Below are 23,917 nucleotides of genomic sequence, written 5' to 3'. Positions count from 1 at the left end.
CGCTGCTCGGGGAGTGCTGGCAGAGAGGGGCACACGAGCTCCCTGCAGCCAAACTCTCAAGGACACCAAGATACAAATGTTGTCTTTCATAATAACAGCAATTAACATGAAAAGAACGTTACAAGGGACTGGCATTCAGTTTGAAGTACTTTTTCTTTTTAGATTTGCCTTTCAAGTATGTGTGTACCACAGCAGCGCAAGCCTGTGCTAAATCCCAAGCAAAATCAGGAGAAAATCAATTGTTTTGGGAAAGCTGGTGATTCAAACACTGCAGCAAACAACTGGTCAAGGCCAGGCAGTGAGCTGGACTAGTGAGCTTCACATAGAGAGCCCATCAAATGCATGGAAGCCACTCAGGTCCCCAGGAATCCACAGAATCTGTACTATTTGTTGTTGTGATCCTTGGACCAAGCTCTTCTCCAAGCCAACGCCTGGGTGCAGCTGAAGGGGTGTGACAGGTCGAGGACCAACCCAGAAAGCTCATGGGGTGAGGTTGCACAGACATGACTCCTCCACAGGTCACAGTCCCTCAGCACTGCAGCAGCAACTCACCAACCCTGACACCCCACATATCTTCATGTCATGTAACCTCAGCTTCAAGGTGTGAAAGCAGCCCTCTGATGGGCTGCTCCCATCTTCAGCCACTTTGAACTTAGAGAAACCACCTCAAACTTAAAATAAACCACACATAAAATAAATTGATGACTAAAAGCCACATGTGCACCAGTGGCAATCAAGATACAGAGCCAAGCAGATGCAGTGACACCTGCTATTTGAGATCAGGAGTGGAGAAATGCTTTACTTGGCAGAGTAAATAGAAGCAGTGTCTCAAACTGGGCTTGGGCACTGACAAAATTGTTACTTTTGAAACTTCCTCCAAAAGTTCCACCTTCAACTTTCAGGTGTTTTGGTTTCTGTATCTAGGAAACAGAGTTCATTATCTGAATCACAGGTAAGATGAGGAATAAATGGAATTTGAGATACTGAGTCAGGGAGATGAAACTTGTCAGTGCCAGCCCTGAGTGCAGATTCCCTCCTATGTGGGCAGATGAGTTAGTCTTTGCTAATTACTAAAACCTTGCAACACCCAAGAAAACAGAGGGATGGAGTCCAAGGCACAGTGAAGGGCTTATCTCTGGACACAGGGATATGATGTAGTATGGAATTTTAAAAGATAAAAGAAAGAAACATGCAGCAGATACAATGAGCCAAATCTGAAAAGCAGGGTAGGGCTAATTATTTCTTTAAGGCCATACGTGAGAAATAGTGAATGAAATTTCTTAAATTATTGATCATCAGCTTCAGATCTCTGCCCTCACCACAGCTTGGGGCAGTCAACAGCTCTGATGTCTCTGATCTTACATGCCAAGTCATGCCACAGGATGGATTTTGGAAATAAAGACGCTGTAACATTTAAGATTGTAAATATTACAATTCCAATCACCAAGTGCAGGCAGCAAAGAAACTGCAAAACAGCTCAGCTTTTAGGGTGTGGCTGCTGATGGCTCTCCCTTCTGCTTCTAAATACAAAGTTTTTCAAACTTCACCATGAAGTGACAGCTACCCCTTATCACTGAAGGCCAGCTGTTTCTTTTGCACTCAGATGTTCCTGCTGCTGCTGGTAGAAATGGAAGAAAGCTATTTAGAGACCCAAATCTGCAAAGCCTTCCAGCACACATCTATCTTAGAGCCTGTCCTTCAGTTCTTAAAGTAATTTGGTTGATCTTCTTTCACACCCGTTTTACACCCCTGCACCCACGCTGACACCACCACAACTAGTCCTGGTTCCCTGGCACAAATAAAACCAGATCCAGAATGATTCCCTCTAGGTATTTAAAAGCTTTTGTGGTGTCTCCTGAGAAGGGCTCAGCTGAGTTCACTGCTAGGAGGAATAATCTTGATAAAACTTCTCAATATTAACTAATGTTGTTGCTGTGTTGCTTCTTCAACGCAACTGTGGGTAAATGTGTGTCAGTGGTTGTCAGGCATGAGCCAGGCCTGTCCTTCCCAAATGTGTGTGGATTTACCCTGGATTTCACCAGCAGGGGCTCTGGGAGTGTGTGGGGTTACCTTATTATGCTGTTCCAGCAGACTAATGCAGTTTATGACTCCTGTGGCAGAGAGCCACCATGATCAGAGATCAGGAGCCTCTTGTGATGGCACTGGCCCCTGCTTTGCACACCTTCTCCAGCTGGCTTCAGTGGTTCCTCACTTACCAAAGCAGCCCTTCCATGCAGGGAAGTGTGGAGGCACAAGGCCCTGGAAAGTGCCAATATCAATGTGAAATTGTGCTCCATCTCCTTAAAACAGCTGTCTTCCAAATACTTCTGTCCACATGTGAAAGCAGAGATAGCAATGTTTTTTACCTCAGGGTGCTGAGTTTGGGTACTGGGGAGTGCAGGGGAGGCTGAGGGTGGCTCCAGCTCAGCAGTTGGATCAGCCCAAGCTCCAAGGAGTGTCTGGTGAGGGCAGTGCTTGGCAGGATGCTCAGCTCTGGCTGTGCACTCTCCTGAAGCACAGATTTGTGCAGTGTTTGTTATATCCCTGTGTTTCCAGAGTTTTTTTCCAGGTAAAATCGTGTGCTTACAGTGTGGTGGGGCAGGGCTTTTGGCATTCATAGCCTCAGTAAATCCATACCTGAACCCTGGGCTTTCACACAAGCACCTACATACCTGGCACATCCATCTGCCTTTCTGGATGTGTGACTGCTTCCACAGCATGTGTGTGCAAAGCAGTTTAAGATCATTTAGACCTGTACACTACCATTCAAATACAGGTGTTCTGAAGATCTGAGGTACTGCTGTGGATGCAGTAGAGAACAAGGATGCTTTATCTGTGCATCTTTGTATCTTCCTCATTAAGTGCCCTATGCATGTGTCAGGCAAAGGGAACTTTCCTTCCTGTGGGGACAAAGCAGACCTGTGCATATATGGTTTCATGCTGTTTCGTAACAGAAGGCAATGTCAAATTGTGTCTAAACCTACTTCCAGTTAACAGCAAAACTGCCACAAGGTTCAATGGCTTTACAGTAAAAACTGTACTGCCTCACCCACATGCAGCAGGATTTCAACAGTTCAAGAAGCAAGTGGAAAATGTTACAGCAATTTTATTTTACCTTTGCAATCTATGCACCAAATTCCCTTCTGCCTTGTAATTCACAGTCACTCAGACTTTTCCTAAACATATTCAAAATTCTCTTAAACTACAATCACAATGCTGCTTTCTCACTGCCTTGTATTTTCTCTTATCCCTGGTGCCTGGACCAAATGGCAGTAAAATGTGATCTGTGTTTCAGCAATGTTCAAGAGCCACATTACACTTGTGCATCTGGGGCAACAAGATACAGACTAATACAAGATCAGGTGTAATATATATGTGGCTTTACCACAATGCTGTAGAAACAGTAAACCATAATCCTTGTTTTAATCTGAATTGCTATTATCCTCTTAAAAGGAAACTCTGGCTGACATCTTTTGCCAAGGAATAAACACACAGGACAACACTCTGCATCCCTCCTATATGCTGGGCAGCTCTTACCTAAACAGCCCAATTAAAACCAATGGGGTTTTGTGTGCCCAAGTGCAATCCTGCTGGAGGACTGATTACAGGCTCCAGCACTTCTGGCCTGAAGATGTACCAATGTGTGATCACAGCACAGCTTAAAATATGCCTATTTTAAAACTACACTCACTCGTGTTAAAACCAACCAGTTTTAGGCAACAGCTGTGCAGCAGCCATCCGAGATAAGGATGCAGGGTTCGGATGGTGCGGGCAGGAAGGTGCTGAGCTCTTCCTGCTCAGCCCGAGCCGGGAGCCAGGCTATTCTGGTACTCGGCTTCTGTGCATCCAGATGACGAAAGGCAGCTGAATGTGCTGGCAAGGGCTGGAGGGCTGGCAGGAGCTCTGGCTGCGTTTCTGAGAGCTTCCCACTGTTTCTCTTTTTCAGCAGGTTCGGCCATTGTGCAGAGTTTAGTAATTCTCCTACGTCCCTGCGCGTGTTTTTACAGCGCTGCCGTTTTCCTCTCCCGCCTGAACACCGCAAGGGGTTAAGGATGCGCGTGCCAGGCACATTTGCACAGCCCCTCCGGGGTCCCGTTAGTATGATCTCCTTCGTTCTCGTTCATTTCCTGCCACCCTGTCCCTGGCGGGCCGCTCCGCCGCCTCACCGTCCCTTTTCCCTTTTTCCCGTTTTCCCTCACGCTTGGCCCGCGCCCGCCCGGCGCGTCCCGCCCGGCGCGTGTGAGGGGGCGGAGACTCCCGCGGCCCCGCCCTCCGCCTGCCTCTTCCTCACGGCAACGCCACGCCCCCTCCCGCCCATTGGCTACCCGCGCCTCTCTCCCCGCCTCCCGCCGCGCGGCACGCGCCTCCCGCCCCATTGGCCCCCTTCTCCGCCCTCATTTGCATGACGCCCCGCGCACCAATGAGCGGCTCCGGCCTTCTTAACATGCAAGGAAGCAGCCAATGAGCGGCCGAGGGGGCCGGGCCACCACGTGCTGTTGCTAAGCTTCGGCTTCTAAATTGTTACTACAGGGGCAGCCAATGAGCGCGGTCGGCGGGGATCTGTCAACATCCCCTGCCCCGACGGGGGGGGGCCCTCTGGTCGCCGATTGGCCCGGCTACCTCCTTACGTCCCGCCCCGCGCGCGTTCCCCTCTCGCCATTGGCTGCGCGGGCTGCCCGTCCTCTGTGTGTCAAATGTAGGTTGAGCGAGGTGCTTAAAACCGGGGGCTCGGGAGTCCCCGCGCGTGAACTCGGCGCGGGGGGCTCGGGACGGGCAGCCATGGAATTGAACTCCCTGTTAATCCTCCTGGAAGCGGCCGAGTACTTGGAGCGAAGAGACCGAGGTACAGGGCGCAGGCGGGCAGTCGGTCAGGCACCCGCAGGCGCTCCCAGCCGCTCTCGGCCTTTGTTGTGCGGCGGCCGGGCCGGGGCAGCGGCTCCGAGCCCGCACCTGCCCGGGGGGGACCCGGGCTGCGCCAGCGGCATCGCGCTGGGGGAGCATCGCTGCTCGGATCTTGGCTTTTTTTAATATAAAATCCCCTAAGCAAAGCAGAAGGGGGTTGTTTGTGCCGCCCTGGATGGGGACGGTGCGTGTGGCAGCGCTCAGGATCCCTCTCGCCGCTCCGTGTGTGGCAGTCGGTGATTGTATGGCAGCTCCCCTCCCCCAGCGCAGCGTGACAAGGGTTTGCATGATCCGCCTCGTTTTTAATGTGCACTCCAATAATCCTCCTAATTTCGACACTTCGGTGTTGTTTTTTTCCTCTTTGGTTTACCGAGTTATGTTTTTTTTTGTCTCTCTTCTTTAAGAGATGCCAGAATAAAATCCAAACAAATCAACCGGAAAAAATTCTGTTCTTTACCCTAGCGTTCCTGCAAAGGAGGAAAAAATTGCATGGAAAAAATATATTGCCACTAATGCTGACTTTGTCCCTAGAAGCAGAACATGGCTATGCATCAGTGTTACCCTTCGATAGTGACTATTCCAGAAAGAAAACAAAGGCAGGCACCATGGCCAGAAAATCCCAGAATAACAGGTAATAGACGCACCGCTTTTTCAGAATGAATCGTCAGCTTTTCCAATGTGTCTAGCTTATGTGCAGTGCATACATTTATGAAAAATAATAACTAATCCAGTGTCTCAGTTTTCCCCATCCCGGTAGTCGCCATTTTTCCCCTGGATGGGCTTGGCTCTGTTTTGATCTCTCATATAAACACTGCCACGCGTACACCATCTCCTTAGTACTCACTGCACTTCAGACCCATCCGCCCTCATCGCTCCTTCTGCTCCGCGCTCGCCGACAGCGGCTTTTGCTGCAGACCTAAGCACCATAATCGCCACCCAGATTTCTCTTTGCATGGCACCTAATTTCCCCCCCGGCATTCATTTATGAACCGCAGGCAGCGAGCCGGCCGCCTCCCCCATGGCAGCCCGAGCAGATGCAGCCTCCGGTTGCGGCGGCGCTGGGCTCCGGGCCGGGAGCGTGTGCGGGGCGGCGGGGGGGACACTCCGCCCGCCCTCCGGCCTCTCCGGGAGGTGCGGGCCGGGAAGGTGCCGGAGCGAGCTTGACCTGCCCGCGGGCTGTGCTGCAGCGCCGGCTCGCCAGCCCTTCCGCCCGGCCGGCGCACGCAGACGGGCCGGGGTGCGCGGCTCGGCGGTTGTTTGTCCGGCTGTCGCCGCGGTTCTGGTGCTGCCCCGCAGCCGCTACCTGCGCTGCGATGGCACGAGCCGAGCGCGGCTGCGCGCAGGCTCCGCAGCTTTGTTTGCTGCTCGGGCTGTGTACGTGCGGCAGGCTGGCTGTCTTACGGGGACGCTGCCGGCCCCCTGCCCGGGAGCGAGCCCGGCCCTGGGCTCTGCCCGCTCTGCTCCGCTCCGCTCCTCCAGGGCTGCTCCGGAGAGGACCGAGGAGCGTGCCCTGCTGGGCCTGCTTCGTCCCGGGGCAGCGATGCTCTGCTCTGCATGGTCATGCTGGATGGTGGCTCCTGTAGAATAGCCTAAAATGAACTTGCTTTGCACGTGACTTGTTTTCCAAAGGAGCAGTGAGTCTCGGCGGGCCCGCTCTCGCTGCTCCGGCGGGCATCCTGCGGCCGGCTCGGATGGTGCTGGGGAGGTGCCCGGCAGGCGGCCAGGAGCTGCTCGTGGGACACCGGAGGTGCAAACCGAAATCAAAAGCTGACGAACTCCCTCCTTGAGCAAAAACACGAGCTGCTGAGCGCCCTGGTGGTGCCTGCTGCGGCCGAGCTGTGTGTCTCCAAGATTTCTGAGGGGGAGCAAACTGTGCCCCCGTGCCCCTGCTCCGAGCAAGGCAACCATTTTGGGGGCTGTTAATTGCAGTACTCCTACTTTGGTTTTAGTTTTAGTCGAATTCTTTGTCTCATCATGGAGCATGAGAAGACAGTCAGTTGATTTTAAAAGAGAAAGTCATCAGGAGTGGGAGGAGTGTCTTGTGTCCTGAGACACTTTGCTCCTTAAGATTTTTAATTATTTTCATATAAAGTATGTTCACTGCCTTTAAAAAAATTCAAAACACATTCCATAAGTTTTCCAGCTGTAAATTGCTCCTTGAGTCGTACAGATTTCTTGTGTGTCTCTTGCATTCAAGAAATCTGTGTTACTTACAGAGCTATTATTCCATCGTTTCTGTTCTTAGGGCTCTTGTCATCCGCTGCAAAATAGTTATTTGTCTGAATTGTAAGCTGCTTTCAGGAGTTTTTAGGAGAGGATTTGTAATCGATCAAATACAGCAGAATTAAAAGATTTCTGGTTACAAATTTGCTAGTGTTATTGAAGTTGAGGCACACACATCCACTTGCAGTTATCTTCCTGGTTTTTTTCTGCCTGCAGATTTGTATTTATTTACCTGTTTAGCTTGTTGTTCTGATTCTCACTCCGTAGCAGTGGCAACCTTCAAAAATGCCATCCTGCAATGTGTACATTTACTCACACTTTGTTTGCTTCCAGCTGCAGTGATGAGATGAGGGATGGGTCATGTGTGGGACAGGACAGGACAGTGCTTGTCAGGGAATGGTTTCCAGTGCGGACACGGCTGGGACAGTGGCTGGTTTGGTTCAGCACGGGTACCAGGCTTGCTGGCCAGTGTGGGAAGCAGAAGGACATTGCTTTAATGCAGCTCCCTGCTCCTTCAGGGACAGAGGGGCAGCAGCAGGGCCCTGTGGGTACCTCTGCATTGTCCTTATGGGCTTTGTACCCATGCCCAGCAATCGCTGCTCACATTTGCCTGCACGCTTAGATTTGCAGGGGAGAAATTACTCCCGCATTTAAATATGCAGGGCAAAATACATGATGTACACCAGCATCACTGTTTTATTATTGTTTGGAGCTTAGAGGCTATAGGGGTCGAGCCCCAGACTAGAGTGGATTTTTGGAAACACAGTTAATTCTTCCTAAGCAACTCAAAGATTAACAGAGGGAGACGACTGGCCAAAGTTCAGAGGATCTGGAGTGGTCGTGGGCGATGTGAGCCACTGAGCAGTGTTTGTCCATGTTGTTCCACTTTAACCATTTTCCAGACTCATTGGGTTTGGAGCATTACATGCGGGGAGGCATCTGATTGCATACAGGGGATTGCATACATGTCTGAAATTCATGCCTTATTATTTTATTGTTTTTCGGGATTAAAAATACATACTTAAGGTTGGAGGAGTAGGAAAGGAGCAGCTAACTGCACATTTCAGATCTGCAGGGGCATTGTTGTTTCCATTATCTATTTTTGTATCCTGCTGCTTGCAGCATCTGATCAGATTAAAAAGTGAGAGATGTATATATGCACATACATTGTTTTTTTTTTTTCATGCCTTATGAGGTATACATATAGAAAAGCATGAAAAACATCTCCTTATTCTTGGAAAATCAGAAAAGAGGGGAGGAGGAGAAAAACTGTCAGATGTGAGGAAGCCTGGCGTGCTGTACTCTTCTTTGTTCTGTGTTTTCCCCCCTGTGTGCCTGCCTGTGGGGGGAAGAGCATACCCCGTGTGGCACAGGTGTGCTGGCCAGGCACTGCAGGCTGGGTGATGGGCAGGGACGGATTCCAGCTGCCCTGGGCTTCAGCAAGGGCACTGAGGGACCCCTCCTTGCCCTGCCGAGGTGCTGGTGATGTTCATGTAGGAAACTGTAGGATGAGACCTCCATCCCTTGTGGATGGCTGGCGAGCCCAGACCCGCAGGAGAGGGGGCAGGAGGCTGCCAGCCCTTCGGACAGGATGTCAGGTCTGGGCTAAAAGCTTGCTGGCCTCTTGACTGCAATTGAGTGAGAAGTAATTTTGGCAGGTTTTGATTTGTGCAGGGAAAAGTACCAGCAGAATTACATTTCATTAGCCAAAATCTCTAAGCTTTCTGTCCACTGTAGGAATTTAACAGTTTTGCTTTGTCCACTGTTAGCTTTGAATCAAAATTGAAAGTGGTTGTTAGCAGTTTGTTGATAAACAATATCCTCGGTGTTATTGGTAGCAATCAGACACAGTTTTTAGCCATTTCTGTTTCACTTGCACATTCAAATGTCTTGATCTTACATGTTTTCTTCTCAGTTTCCTGTGATGTGCCCTTTCCCATGTCACACAAACCAAACTGCTTTGTTTTCTTTCTGGTTTGCTGTTCGTACCATGTCCTCAGCTGAGATTCAGACTTGTTTCCCCCCAATAATTTTGACCAAAATCCTCTGGCAAATGAAACTGGATTCTTGTTTTGCGAAGAGGACAGGAGATTAGAAAAAGCCACAATATTATCTTTTGCAGGGAGGTAAACCTGGGTCACATCTTGTTACAATAACACTTATCAGGTACTTGACTATAGTATAATAAATGTCTCCGCAGAGCAGTGGCTGTATGTAGTTCCTAAAGCAGTACCATGCAGTCTAATAATTCTTGTTAAGGAGTACTTAGAATTAAAAAAAGGCATAAAACAAAGAGCTGGATTTATTGCTGTTGTACCTTGGAAATGTTCATAGCAAATATTCAAAAGTCAAGCTTGGTTTTTGCTCTAAAGAAACAGATAGGTGACACATGTGCGATGTGCCGAGGAGGAATGCGACACAAATCTGAAATTTGGTGACGTTTGCTCACAAGGCAAAGCACTCTCACGAAGGAACATGCAACCCTGCAGATAACTGGGCTTTCTTCTGCCCTGGCTGCAGTGACACTCACCAGGTGTTGGGTACCCTGAGCTGTGTGTGGGTTTGAGGTGTGTGTCTGCCCATGCACCAGGGAGCTCAGGCAGCTGCTTCGCCGTGAAAGGGTCAGAAATAAGGTAAAATGAAAAGCAAAATCTTAGTGTTAGATGCCAGTCTACTGAGGTCACAGTTAAATTTACTTTCAGAGAAAGGAATTGAATGTCGGTGATGCAGTGTGTTTGGCCTGTTAATTTAGGAGCTGGTTTATTGAAGGAGAGGGAGCAAAATAAATGCCGGGTTATAAATATATCTTCTGTGTCTATTAATTAATTAATATTTTTGCTCATATGTTATATAAATAGACATGTACTTCGTGCTGTGTTCTGGCAAAGGGTTATATGCAGAAAAAGATGAAAGCGGCATTTGGATTTTCAAATAAAAACAGAGCCTAATGTCCAAATTCCTCTGTTGATGTTGGCTCATGGTGAGGGTGAACCTGTGGCCCGCAGAGCGAGCCCCTTGCTCTCTGCAGATGTTTTTCTGTGCCCACACTAAGCAGCTTAGGGATTGGGGCCTGATTTTTGTTTTATTTTTCCTTAATTTTTTTTTTTTTTTTGTGAGAGGCCAGGAATAAAACACTGCAAAGCAGACTGTGCAGACACAGCTGAATTTTCACCTGGATTTCTGAATTCAATAGATCTTTCTCAGTTTGCCTTCCTGAAGCTAGGACAGCAATTGATATTGCCACATTTGGTTTCAAAATAATGCATTTTAGTCCCAATATAACAGACTTCACCAATGGACCTGTCCCCCCTGAGGAACTGCAGTAGGTCTGCAATGTTTGGAAGCTGCACTGCTTGTGCAGTTGAGGAAAACAAATTGCCACCGTATTAGAAGCACATTCAGACCTGGCCACTGCAAACATGTGGCAGCACCAACTTGAATATGATCCCAGAGCCAGAACTCTGCATCAAGGCTGTGCCAGTGTGCCTGGTTCCCAGATCCCAGCTGAATCTGCAAAACCGGTTAAATTTTGCTATGAGGAGAATGCAAAATTAATTTTTAGTGGATTAATTTGGTACAGGCTGTTTCTTTGACAGGCTGTAAGCAATGTATCCAGTTTGAAACAAATGGGAAAAAACCAACAACCCAGAAGCTATGAATAATAGGCAGAATATGTGTTCATGTTCAGGTTTATCTGTGCTTTGTGGAGTGAACTGTAGTATTTTCAGGTGCATTCCACAGCAGGTTAGGTATGTGGACAGGGAATTTCCTAGAATGAATCTGGATCCTTTCAATGAAAAGCTGCACAGCAGTCACATTCACACAAGGCTGCAGGTGTAAGCTTTGTGCTTTTACACACCTGCACTTTTGGGAGTGGGAACTGGTTGCAGACACTTAAGGTGTAGCACCTTGTAAAGCTTCCTGTTCTGTTTGTTCTTACTTTTTTGTCCTGGACAAAAGGTGAAGTGCTTGCAGTGTAGTTCATGTGGCTGCATGACTTGAGGTGGAGTTGTATCCTGCACATGGGCTGTATCACCCCCTGGCAGTCCTGCCTGCACCAGAAAACCCTGGCACTGGTAAGGTGCTGCCACTGTTTCAAGCACTTGGTTAAGTACCTGACTTTGCTCCCTACAGTGCTTTAAAGTGCTTTGGCAACTGGAAGTGTATTGGTGAGTCACGGTCTAGACCTGCTGCCATTAACACAGGGCAGTAAACAGCATTGCCATACATCCCTGCTTTTGTCAGGAGCTGCTGCCTTCCTGCTGAGCAGATGCCCTTCTGGTGGAGTGGATGGATGGATGGATGGATGGATGGATGGATGGATGGATGGATGGATGGATGGATGAATGGATGGAGGAGTAGGGAAGCTGTCTGAATACTGAAACAGGCTGTGCATCCTGCATACAGTGAAATCTCAGCCTAGCCTGCATGTGACCAGATCCTGCTGGCTCACCCATAAACTGGCAGCAGTGGAGGTGGAGGGGCTCTTGCCTTTTCTGTGTTAGTCTTGCAATCTCAGTTAGCACCTGTCCAAATTTCTTAGGTGTGTCTGCTGAATGTTGAATCAACCAAAAGCTGAAATCCAATACCTAGAATTGAGGAAAGGAAGGTGATAGACGGGGATGGCTCTGGGGACGTCTGTGAGAAGTAGCACAGCATCTTGCAGACCAATGGCTGCATTTGCTTGGTTCCTCCTTGTTCTTTCAAATCTTCTTTTGATAATGTCTTCACAAATAAAATTTATAGTCTGTGAACTGCTTGGCATTTGCTAAAGGGATATTAGAGCTGTCTCAGATCAACAGTGTAGTCTAAGCACCAGCATTCATTATCCCAAAATCTATGATTTTGCAGAGTTTTTTGTTGTTGGCTTTTTCCCTTTATTTTTGTCTGAACCTTTTGTTTTCCTCACTGCTACCCCCAACTTCCTCAAGCTTTTTGTGGAGATACAAACTCAGTGGAGTGAACCTAAGTTAAACACCAGAAGTCTTCCTTCTCTTGAAGCCATTTTTGAGAGGCTCCACAGACCATTTGCCTGCAAAGCACAGTCATATTTCTGTCTCTCTCTTATAAATACATATATACATATATCTTATTAGTTGTGACCTACATCTTATCTTTACTAAAGTAGTAAAAGACTCCATTTTGAAACAGGGTGCTGGGTTGTGTGGAGACCAGTTCTTACGTTTTTTCCCCTCACTTTAGGTTGCATAAACAGCAGGAGATGGATATTCTTGCAATATACTGTGCTGCAGACAGTGAAGGAAATAAAACCCAGTATTTCAAGAGGGGTTCATGTCTTCTGAAAACAAACCCAACCCTGTCATGCTTTGTAATAGGGTATTCAACTTTCTCTGTAGATGGAGCAATTCTCGGGTAAAATGACTCTTGGGTTTGGTTCCTGCCTGGGGTCTGATAGTTGGTGCATTAGTTGGCTCCTGACACCTCCCAAAATGTGTGGCTGGTGCCCACGTTTGCACACTGCAGGCGTTGCTGGGGCTTTTGTGTCCCCAAGAGCTCTGCCAAGAGGCTCATGGTCACTGCTGCTGGCTTTGGCAGCTGGCACACCCACGGCTGTGCTCCAGAGCTGCCCTGGCAGGATGTACCTCAGGAGAATGCCAGGGTCCCCTCCATGTGCCACAGGTGCCCTGTAGGTGTGCTGTGTGCAGGACTGCCAGCTGCTCACAGCATCTTCTCTCAGCCCAGCAAAGAACTCCATGCAGGCAGAATTCCTTGGCCCGTGGTTCCCATGCAGTCCCTGTGTGTGCTCACCACAGCTGCTGGGAGCTGGCAGCTCAGAACGGGCTGGTTGGAGTGATTGTGTTCACCTTTGTGTCTAATTGCCAGAAATGTCAAGGAGTTCATGTCATAGGGATGAATCCAGGCCAGCCTGTATTTCTACTCTGGTTCCAAAGTTCCCTACAAACAGTGTCTTTGATGGGCCTGTTGAGGGTGTTTGGGGACAATGGTTCCCTACTGAACTTCTGTTCTGCATGTGTTTTCATAAACACTGGTGGATTTAGCATGGTCTTTGTCAATTTTTGTGAACGTTGGTGTGGAGAAATGATTGTGGAGAAAGTCTGATCTCTGTGTAGAGAGTAGGAGTAGAATATAAAAAAAAAATCATCTTAAGATAGCCAAATGACCAAGCCCACCTTGCCCTATTAATGTAGAACAGAAAATGTGTTTAACATTTGTAGTGTTGCTGCATTGGTTAGGAGCACTTAAATGGCATTGTAGAAATACACACATTACTTGATCATGGCTCACTTGATGCAACAAAAATACACAAGGAATTCATAGGCTTTTGAGAAAAAGATGTCAGGTAATGGTTGACATAATTGATGTCCTGGTACCAACAGTGGGATGCCTTCTGGTGAGAGAGGATTAGCATCAGTGCTGAACCTTGTATGCATTTCAGTTTTACCTGCAGAGGAGCAGTTCGCTTGGTTCCTTGCAGGATCAGGAGCTGCACTGGCCTGAGATCAGCTGCTCGTGGGTTTGCTCACTGGATGTTTCTTGTGTGAGCTTTGCTTTCTATTTCCCTCTGTATGCCTGGAGTGATTTTCTGCCATCAGTCACGCCCAGGCACAGCATCAAGCAGCTCAGTGTGTGCAGGGAGAGCAGGACAGCTGGGCACCAGGCAGAATTGTGCAGGAGGGCTCCCTCGTCCCCCTGGGATGGCTCTGCTCCCCGGAGGGACCTTGGTGCACTTGCCCTGCCCAAAGGCACCTCACTCTGCACCCGTGCCCAGCTGCAGGCTGGGGTTGCAGCAGGCTCCAGCAGAGCTGCTCTGACATAATCTGCCAGCCCTAAAAGCTGCCACCGCCTCTGCATCTTTTGATCCTGACGTGCTGGGCATGTTTTCAGTGGGACAAAACTGAAAGTACGGAAAATTGCTGGTTCTGAGGCGGCGACAGTAACTTCATTTTAGGAATGTTTTTAATCTGAGCTGTGTAAATAAATAAAATGAATATTTTTAGCTGAATCAGTTTAAAAAAAAATCCCCCAAGAATTTAGGGCTGCCTCCTAATGGCAAAGAAACCGTGGCATCAGTTGAAGAAATAAAAAAAATCTTTAATCCAAGTAGATTGGAAAAGGATAACATGCTGCTGTGGTCAGTACAGGGACTATGATTTTTTTGGGTTTTATTTTCTCTTTGTAGACTGAGAAGAATTAAGAGGATTCCTCTTTTGTTGCCATTAAGATGTCAACAACAACAGCAGTGATTAGCTGCTGATTTTTCTTTCTGCTTTTCCATGGGCTTGAAAGCTGGCTTTTTGGGTGCTTTTTGGTCTTGCCTGTTACCATTTAGATCTTCGAACACTTTCTACCCCCTCATAATTTTTCTTCGCTGATAAAAATCTCGTGGGCTGTTTTTATTACTAACCTGCTCAGTTTTTAATGTTCATTTCTGTCTCTGAATGTATAGAACACTAATAAATGCAAATATATTATAATTCCCCCCAAACCTACAGTTTACTCATGGAAATTAAGTTGATACCCTGAAGAATCTAAAAGTGAACTAATTTAAAAGAAAAGCTGTTTCATAATCCATGTTAAATACGTATTTTAGAGAACTCTTTTGCAATTTATGCAGGTATTGTCTTTAAAATATTATAAATCTTGGTTTATTTATCCTTTCTCTAATATTTCTTTTCTCTTTTTAATAGGTCATCACACAACGAACTAGAAAAACATAGGTAAGTCTTGAAAAAAAGATAATTAAAATATGTATGGCTGACATTTGAATTACTGTGTTTATTGAAGAACATTTTGTTGAAATTATTTTGATTCAGCAGTGAATAATTTATTAAGTTGGTTTTGGTTTTTTTATCAACTAAAATCTAATAACTGTAGTATTATTTGGCTTTTTTTTTCCCCCCTGTTGTCTGGTATGCTCCTTTTGAAACATCCCTAATAGTTAGCTTTGGACTGATTAATGCTGTAACTGGTTAACCGAATTGTTACTAACAAAGAATCTGATTGCAGCAACTGTTTGCTAGAGGTGTTAAATGCTGTAAGTACAAAGTATTTTTGTGATTAAGGTGAATGATTTTCGGGAACAATGTGTCACACAGGGTTATTTTATGTTTCTTTTAAAGTATGCCTAAAGTGCCGTTAATTTTCATCTTGCATGTCAGTACCTAGAGATCAGTTTTTCCCTTCCGTCCGTTTCCTTGCCTGGTGCGTGTCCTGTCCGGAGAGCTGAGTGTGAGCTGGGGCAGGAGCGGGCACTGCCTGAGCCGAGCCTGCTCCGGCCAATGCAGCTCCGGGAAAAGCCGGGCTTAGCCAGGAGAGAGCTTAGAGCAGTGCGTGGTGCGGAGCTCTGCTTTGCCCCGTTCCGGAGGAGCGTTCATTCAGAGGGTGTTGTACTGTGCCAGGGTGTGTGTGCAGCTGGGCCCTGGGCTGCGGGAGGGCTCCGGGAGCATCGCTCCGAGAGACACAGAGAGACACCGCGGCCGTGCTGGCTCTGCCTGTCTGAGGGGACACGGGGAGACACCGCGGCCGTGCTGGCTCTGCCTGTCTGAGGGGACACAGAGGGACACCGCGGCCGTGCTGGCTCTGCCTGTCCGAGGGGCACCGGGAGACACCGCGGCCGTGCTGGCTCTGCCTGTCTGAGGGGACACAGAGAGACACCGCGGCCGTGCTGGCTCTGCCTGTCCGAGGGGCACCGGGAGACACCGCGGCCGTGCTGGCTCTGCCTGTCCGAGGGGACACAGAGAGACACCGCGGCCGTGCTGGCTCTGCCTGTCCGAGGGGCACCGGGAGACACCGCGGCCGTGCTGGCTCTGCCTGTCTGAGGGGACACGGGGAGACACCGCGGCCGTGCTGGCTCTGCCTGTCTGAGGGGACACAGAGGGACACCGCGGCCGTGCTGGCTCTGCCTGTCCGAGGGGCACCGGGAGACACCGCGGCCGTGCTGGCTCTGCCTGTCTGAGGGGACACAGAGAGACACCGCGGCCGTGCTGGCTCTGCCTGTCCGAGGGGCACCGGGAGACACCGCGGCCGTGCTGGCTCTGCCTGTCCGAGGGGACACAGAGAGACACCGCGGCCGTGCTGGCTCTGCCTGTCCGAGGGGCACCGGGAGACACCGCGGCCGTGCTGGCTCTGCCTGTCTGAGGGGACACGGGGAGACACCGCGGCCGTGCTGGCTCTGCCTGTCCGAGGGACACAGAGGGACACCGCGGCCGTGCTGGCTCTGCCTGTCTGAGGGGACACGGGGAGACACCGCGGCCGTGCTGGCTCTGCCTGTCCGAGGGGCACCGGGAGACACCGCGGCCGTGCTGGCTCTGCCTGTCCGAGGGGCACCGGGAGACACCGCGGCCGTGCTGGCTCTGCCTGTCCGAGGGACACAGAGGGACACCGTGGCCGTGCTGGCTCTGCCTGTCCGAGGGGACACAGAGAGAGACACCGCGGCCGTGCTGGCTCTGCCTGTCCGAGGGGCACCGCGAGACACCGCGGCCGTGCTGGCTCTGCCTGTCCGAGGGGACACAGAGGGACACCACAATCGTGCTCGCTCTGCCTCTCGCTCCCGCTGTGGCACCCTCACTGCGGGGCCTCTGCCTTTCACTCACCATTCAGGCAGCAGGATAAACGCCCGTTCGGGTGGTTTTTGTTCCTTTTTTGTGTGTTGCTTGTGGTCATTCGAGTTTCATGCATCCAGTAAAAGCGAGGGGGTGTATGTGGATATGATTTAAACCTGTTTGCTCCTAAATACCTGAAACGTGGTTGATGGCACAACAAGATTGAACTTGTGGGGTTTTTTTGTGTATTGTTCTGTGGTTGCAGTTGTGTAGGAGCTAGACCATCACTTCCCTTGCATGCTTACATGCTTTCCTGTAGTTTAATTGCAATATGAGTAAACGATAGCTGTGCCTAATAGCCACGTGGTCATCCTAGTGATGAGAGGAACTGGAGAAGGCTCAAGCTCACAAACACAGGCCTGGGCAGTAGAATGCAGTGCACTGGCTAAGGCAGTGACATCGTCAGGGCAGAAGTTCTGCTGACAGAGTCTTCAGGGAAATAACTGCATGTAAAATTGTGTCCTTTGGTCACACTTCTTAAAAGAAAAAAAATTGCCCCCAACTATGATTCTTTCTCATTCTGTTCAGTTTCTTCCTCTCCTCCTTCTTCATCATTAAGAATTTACTTTCATCTGCATATTCTTTTTTTTTTTCCTTCAGTTATTTTCCTCTTCTTCCTTTTGCTTTGCCTTAACGTGTTTAAGCAGCACAGTAAATGAGGCACAGCAGCATTTGCAGCAGATGCAGGGCCAGAAGGAGAATCTATTAATTGTTCAATCACTGATCTCACTTTCAGTTCTGTGTTGTATCTTAGTAGTAGATGGACCATATAGTACTTGCCTCGCTACCTTTTCTTTCTTTGCCATCTCAAGGTCAAAATAGGTAAACTGCACAGTATGTCTTGTGATTATACAACTAATGTTTCTAACTGCTGCTGCTTGCTGTGCCTCCTGCAGCTAAACTATACTTGAAGCCAGATTTTTATTCTTCCTGGTGAGAACCTGCAAATTAGTGCAAGATCCTTGTATGTGCAAATGGGTGCTCACAAAAGCAGATGAGGTGTGTACAGTTCTAGCTGCCTGGTGTATTGGTGTGAAGGACTCCTGCAATTTCTATTTTCTTCTTTTTAACAACCCCCTCCTCCAGCACTGTGGGTGTATGAGCAGATAATACCGATCATAGTGTTTTTCACTGTGTTTAACTAAAATTACATTAAGATCTATGAAGTGTCTTGCACGCTTTAATGGAAGATTCACAGCCGTGGTGTCTCCCTGCAGCAGAGCCTGCCTTCCCCCTCCAGTGCAGCCCTGCCCTGCCAGCTGGGAAGCCCTGGATGTTGATTTTGGAGGTGTCTCCTTTCCAGAACCAGTGCCTTGACTCAGCACTGCCATGATGCTGCTCTGGCAAGGCACACTGGATTATCTCACAGCAGCCTGTCAAGGAGGAGGAGAGGATGTCCTCCTCCCTGCCCAGTACCTCACGTGGTGTCTGAGGCTGCCCTTCGTGCTGGAGGGCAGGGAAATGGCTTCCTCATGTACACAACTCTCCTGTCCTGCTTCAGCATGGCCAGAGATGCTGGTGACTGGAAAGCCATGGCAGCCATTCATGTACATGCTGCTGTTTTGGGTTCTGCACTGCTGTTGCACATCAGAGGTCTTATCTCTGGTTTCAATGTTGGTGGGAATGGCAGTGGCTGACCTCTGTGTGTGCTGGCTTGGCCATTTGGCACTACCACTTTATTTTGTGTTTGGTACTGCTGGGTCTCTTTTCTGTGTGCTCTTGAGGGGGTGCTCAGAGGAAGACGAAAGCAGAAATGTAATTGCAAGAAAAAATTTCATTATATGATAGAATTCAGATTACATTTATGGTAAAATGTTTCTCAGTGATTCATACATGAAATTCCTTTTTCTCTGCTTTATGTTTCCCTAGAATGCCCTGCTCAGAACTTTAGTGTGGGTTTGTTACAGGGAAACTCTGTAAGGACTCGTCCCTCTAATGGCAGTCTCATTTTGGTCCTGTGCATTCAAGGTGTGCATCTTGGAGCCATGAAACAGGAAAACCCCTAAATAAAGAGCAGGAAGGCAAGAAATCTTCTATCCTAGGGACAGCTGAGGTCCCAGAAGATATTATAATAATATCTTACAGACAGGTTAGTCAGAGTGGCACTTGGATGTAACTAGCTCCTAATGACAAACATGTATATTCATGTAGGTATTTTTTGTTGTTTCCAGCCAGACCATTAGGTCTGTAGGCTTTCACAGAGCAATATAAGTAATAAGTAAATTAATAATTGTGACTTTTTGCAAGGAAATTTTTAAATCGACCTGACAGCTGTGTAGAGGAATTCAGCTTTCATAGAGTAAAAAAACACCTAAGAATTCATAAGAGACTTAAGCTTCTTTAGAAGACACAGCATAATCTCATTTATTTGCATCAATGTTTACTAGTTCTACACTAGAAGCTAAAAGCCAAGGTGTATGCCCTGTAGACTGTGCTGAGATCTCCACACTGCTCTGTGAAGGCAGGGAGAACCTGCCCTTGGCAGGTTCTTGGCTGTTCACTGTGGTCTTCTCCCCAGCTTGTGCAGGGCAGTGCAGGAAAGAGACACCTCCAGTTAAAGCACATGGAGCCCTGACAGAGGATACTGGGATCAACCCATCAGGACTTCCTTGGTGCCATTCACTCCTGCCTGGCCATGAGGAGCTCTGCTGCAGGAGGGGTTCAAGGGCTTGCCCTTCCCCTGGCAAAGTCTTTGGAAACAGCTCATTAAAGTTGATGATTTTAAAGAACAGCTTTTAAGAATTAGAGAGGAAATGAATAAGCGTACCTCAAAATCAGCCACCTGCTGCCTTCCCCAGACTGGCACCATATGAGCTGAAGAAGTGCTATGTGACCCTGGTATGGCTTGATCTAGGTCCCAGGTCCTCAGGCTTAGATTTGACAAAAGCAGGTGAGCTGAGCCAGATGGAGGTAAAAACCAGGCATTGCTGTTCAAGCTGAGACTGCTGTGGAGCTGGCCTGGATCAACTGAGTGAGACAACCCTGAACTTTGAGATGTGCAAGAAGAGAATGGGGAATACATGAGACACAGTGATTTGCAAAACCTTAAAGATGGAAAAAGCCCCAAACCTACCTTTCTTCCCAAAGGAGCTTAATGTATGTGTTGTGTAGAGTGCTGACTGGGGGAGACTGAAAGTGTTCCCTTGTGCACAGAAGGTAATACTGATGCAATTTTTGTGCAGTCCTTAAAGCTAAAATCTTTCCAGAACAAAGTTTCTATATTGCATCATTGTGTACATGAATGGGTATTCCTACAGAAACACAGGCTTTGATGAGCAATATATATTTTGATGGGAGCATTAATATGTACAACATTAGCTGATACAGAAAACAGAGCAGGTGCCTCTGAAGTTAAGTCCTGATAGATGGTTTTCTCATGGAGGAATTGCACATTCAAGAGCACAGTTATATTCATTGGTACATCAGTTTCACCCACCAGAGTTGCTTGGTGTTTGAAGTTTATATAAGCTGAGAGAATGCCTAGATGGATGTCCTGAAATCTTCTCTGTGGCTCTTCACGTTAGTAAACTGTAGGGTTAATGAAAAGCATGTAATTGCCAGTTGGTGATACACTTGGAAGTTTTGAAACAGAACTGAAAGGTCATTGAAATAATAGCATACCAAAACAATGCTTAATGTTTATTTTTATTATGGGCTGCCTTTTCAAAATCACAAATTACCATTGTGGTTAGCAGTGTTATGCAGCATAAAGCTGTAACTGCATTGATCCATCATGCTGAGTGGCTGTGGTGCCACCACTAACTGAGGAAACCCCTGAACTGGTGCTGGAGGTACAGTCCTTCCAGGGAAGGATCACCCAGTGTCTTACTGCTGTGCTTCCACCAGGAATTTAACCCTGGTGGAAGCTTAAATTCTGGCTGCACACTGGTGCTCCTGGGTCCTGCTTCCTGCCAGCACAGCAGGAGGGGAGAAGCTTCCTCCTTTGGCCAGGTCACCTTCCTGAGGCAGCTCACTGTCACAGGCACACCCTGATGTGTCACGGGGAGAGGGTGGGATGGCTTCTTGGAGTGACAGTGTTAATTTACAGTGTTAATTTACAGTACAGAGCAGTTACAGTTCACTTCTCTGTCAGTTTAATGTTTTTCTTAAGCATCCAGTTTTGGCTGCTGTTTCCTGGAAAGTGCTGTGCTGGATGGGTCTAACTGACCTGGGAAAGATCTCATTGTTATAATGGGTCTATAAAAATTGCTACCATTTCTAGGAACTGTCCAGATTGTACATAAACCATTCAGATAATGTGGCTGCTGTGTTAGTGGTGGGAACCACGTTGTCTTGCTAGCAGAATTGAACCTCTGTACTAGGTCTTTCTGCTGGTTTTCTTGTCAAGAAAAGAGCTTTTTTTACACCTTCTGGTTGGTGTGAAGTGGTTTATTACAATCCCAGTGAATTGCAATAAACATACCTTTGCACTCCTTAAGCAAGGTAATGTCTTGGGAGTGTGATTTGACTTTTGTGAGCTGAAAGCCACCCTGGTTTGGGCATCTGCTCCCCCTCCCCAGCTATGACTGCTTCTCTGAGGGTTCCAGCTGTAGTGAGCAGGTGACTGGCATTGCCTCAGCCAGTGCAAGGCTGAATGTCAGCTTAAAGCCCCTCTTACCAGGTGTTAAAAATCTCTGTAATAATATTTTTTGCAGAGCTTGTTTAGCAAAGTCTATAAAGAACTGGACCTGCAGAACTGAGATTTAATCCTGTGCTTTTGCTGAAGCAACCCATGCTTCTGAGTCTGACAGATCTGTGGAATTAAAGAAATTGGAAGGTTTAAAGCTTTGTACTTAAATGCTGTTCTTTCCTCACTGTTGCCCCATCTCTGGGCAGTCAGCAAGTGTCTGGACCTGTGACTGTCCTGCAGTACCAGCTGCAGTAGCTGCTGTGGATACTTATGCACTGAACTGTTGTCTTTTCAGTGCACAGAGCAGCTCACCTGATGATGCACTCCCAACAAATGTGTCTTCCTACCTACACTGCTGGTTTGGACAGGAGGAGTGTATTAAGCAGACAAAGCTTGAAAATTAATCTGCTCAGGAAGTTACATTACAGGTATCAGAGATGTACACATACTCATGATTTGGACAAAGCTGCTATTTTGCAATGAAAGATGGGACTAAAATACAGTTTGGACTCAATTATTATGTCCTTTTTCCTGCTGAAGTCAGCTTTGGACTGTGGAGCATGAGTGGAGTCCTGGGTCTGGGCTCCAGAAAGCTCTGTGCTTCCTGGCCAGCCAAGCAGCCAGCAGGGAGCAGATGGGTGAGAAACCAAGTGCATGCATTTTTTTCCACTTGAATTTGTTCATCCCTCTCTTCAAACATAAGTCCATTGTGTGTCAGCCTCTAATGGACTGTCTAGAAGGTGGTTTCTGTTTTCAGCATCTGCTAATTGACCTGGCTAGTTCTCATCCAGCATGGTAGAGAAAGTGGGCTGGACTTGTACAAAGTAGAGATGGATGGGCCAGACTTTCTGGTACTTTCAGTACAGTTAGGTGCTGATTCCCTGCATATAGGGCAAGAGAGGCCTGATGGTGGCTGCTCTCCTGATTGGAGGAGAAAAAAAAAGTTGAATTAGGTATTTTGAAAAAGAGGGGTTTTTTAAGCTTGCTTAGCTACATCTGGACAAGTGAGCTGGAATTTGATTTTTGGTTTTTTTAAAGGTATTTAGGCAGCTAATGGACTTTAAGAAGCTGGCCTCTGAAATGAGTCTTACATAATGCAATGGGAATCCTTGGCTGAATCCCAGCCAGTCAGGTCTGTGGAAGCCCACAGACCAATATACAGAAGTGGTACCTGCTGTGGTTTGAAGAAGCAGCAAATGTGCCTGAAAGTCAGCAGTGCAGCTCCAGCTCTTTGAGGCAAGGTTGGCTCTGCACTCAGGATTCACACCAGATCTGCAGGAGCCTGCCTTTCTTTCTCCCAAGTATGTCACGAGCATTCACTGAGTCCCAGTGCCCTTGCTTCGAGTAGACAAAAAGGGATCAACCTCAGCTGGAGGAGGTGGCTGTGTTCTGTGAGTTGCTTGTCCTGTCCCTTCCTCTCCCTGCCTCCATGCTGTATTGGCATCTGTAGCTCTATTTTTAGCACTCCTTTCCCTGGAGTGACTACCTCACTTGGGTATTGGATATACCATGGCCTGGTCCCAAATTCAAAATGTCTCTTTCTGAATGGAACGGTGTGTACTTCCCTGCTGTAGCTCATGCTCCTTTTCCCTCATGGTCTCTGTCAGCAGACACTTGTGCTTAGATTTACTGCACAGAATTCCTTTGCAGGTCAAGTAGTTTTTAATCTGTGTTTTTTCCCCTTGGTACACTGGCAGACTGTGGGCCTAACTCTGCCTCATGCCCAGGGAATTTCAGTAGGAGTTGTGCCTGCCTGCAGGCTGAACCCTGCATCACATCCAGGCAGCTGCAGAGGATGCAGAAAGGTTCCAGAAACTGTACTGAGCATGAGCATTTAGACAGCAGATTATAAATGTGAAAAAGCATAATGCTGTCCCTTCACAGAAGTTTAATTTGGGCCTTTTTTAGAAAAACAAAACCAAAACCAACTCCTCCCCTACCCCATCCCCTTCCTTGTGCATGGGATCCAGTTAAAAACTGACTCCTCTTGTCCTAAAAAACTGTGCAATCCCCAAGAATGGATAAGATATTCCTTCTACCCACCCCTCCCTATGTTTGGAAGGAGAGAGGTGTTTTGGGACTTAGATAGAGTGCTGCCTTTTGCGATGGAAATACATATGCTGAGCTATGTACACATCCTTCTAGGCTACAGCAGAGTGACAGAACTTGTCAAAGGATGTCAATTGGCTAATATTATTGTTTAATGCTAGTTTATGTTACACAAGCTTTTTTCTACATAAATTAGTGTGACTAATTTTGTAGCACGTGGAGATTGGCACAGCCGACACAGCAGAGGTGTGGGCTTGGATGTATGTACATGAGGTCATGTTGCAATGCCTCTGACTTGAAAAACTAATAACTCTGGTTGCAGGCTACATGCCCTACATGAAGAAAGCCTTTATTAGGTTCTACCTTATTGCAACAAAGCAGATTTGTGTAACAGTCAAAGACTACATCTGAAGGTGGAAAAGCACCTGTAAAAGGCTGGAGTTGTAGTGGTGAGTCCTCTTCTCCCAGCTGCCTCCTTGGGACTGATGCCTAACAGATTTATCTGCTTTTCTTTCCTTGATGGTTCAGT

At 47.8% G+C, this 23,917-nt stretch overlaps 1 protein-coding gene across 3 annotated transcripts in view; it reads left to right on the top strand.

Moving 5' to 3' along the window:
• Positions 1-4,690: 4,690 nt before the first annotated feature.
• The window catches only part of MXD4 (MAX dimerization protein 4), a 39,858-nt gene continuing 20,631 nt past the window's right edge, over positions 4,691-23,917 (top strand). The window contains exons 1-3 of one of the 3 annotated variants that reach the window (XM_071447393.1): positions 4,691-4,843; positions 5,437-5,533; positions 14,796-14,825. In XM_071447393.1, coding sequence (XP_071303494.1) covers positions 4,780-4,843; positions 5,437-5,533; positions 14,796-14,825 — 191 coding nt within the window. In that variant the 5' untranslated portion in view covers positions 4,691-4,779. Of the gene's footprint in view, positions 4,844-5,364; positions 5,534-14,795; positions 14,826-23,917 lie in introns of all 3 variants that reach the window. The other 2 variants (XM_071447392.1, XM_071447391.1) reach the window with 2 other exon arrangements.

Source organism: Agelaius tricolor, unplaced genomic scaffold (genome assembly GCF_023055355.1).
Source record: "Agelaius tricolor isolate 1412-34295 unplaced genomic scaffold, bAgeTri1.0.p SCAF_24, whole genome shotgun sequence".
NCBI classification, from domain to species: domain Eukaryota; kingdom Metazoa; phylum Chordata; class Aves; order Passeriformes; family Icteridae; genus Agelaius; species Agelaius tricolor.
The sequence above is the reverse complement of the archived record's forward strand: the minus strand, read 5'-3'. Positions and strand labels throughout refer to the sequence as shown.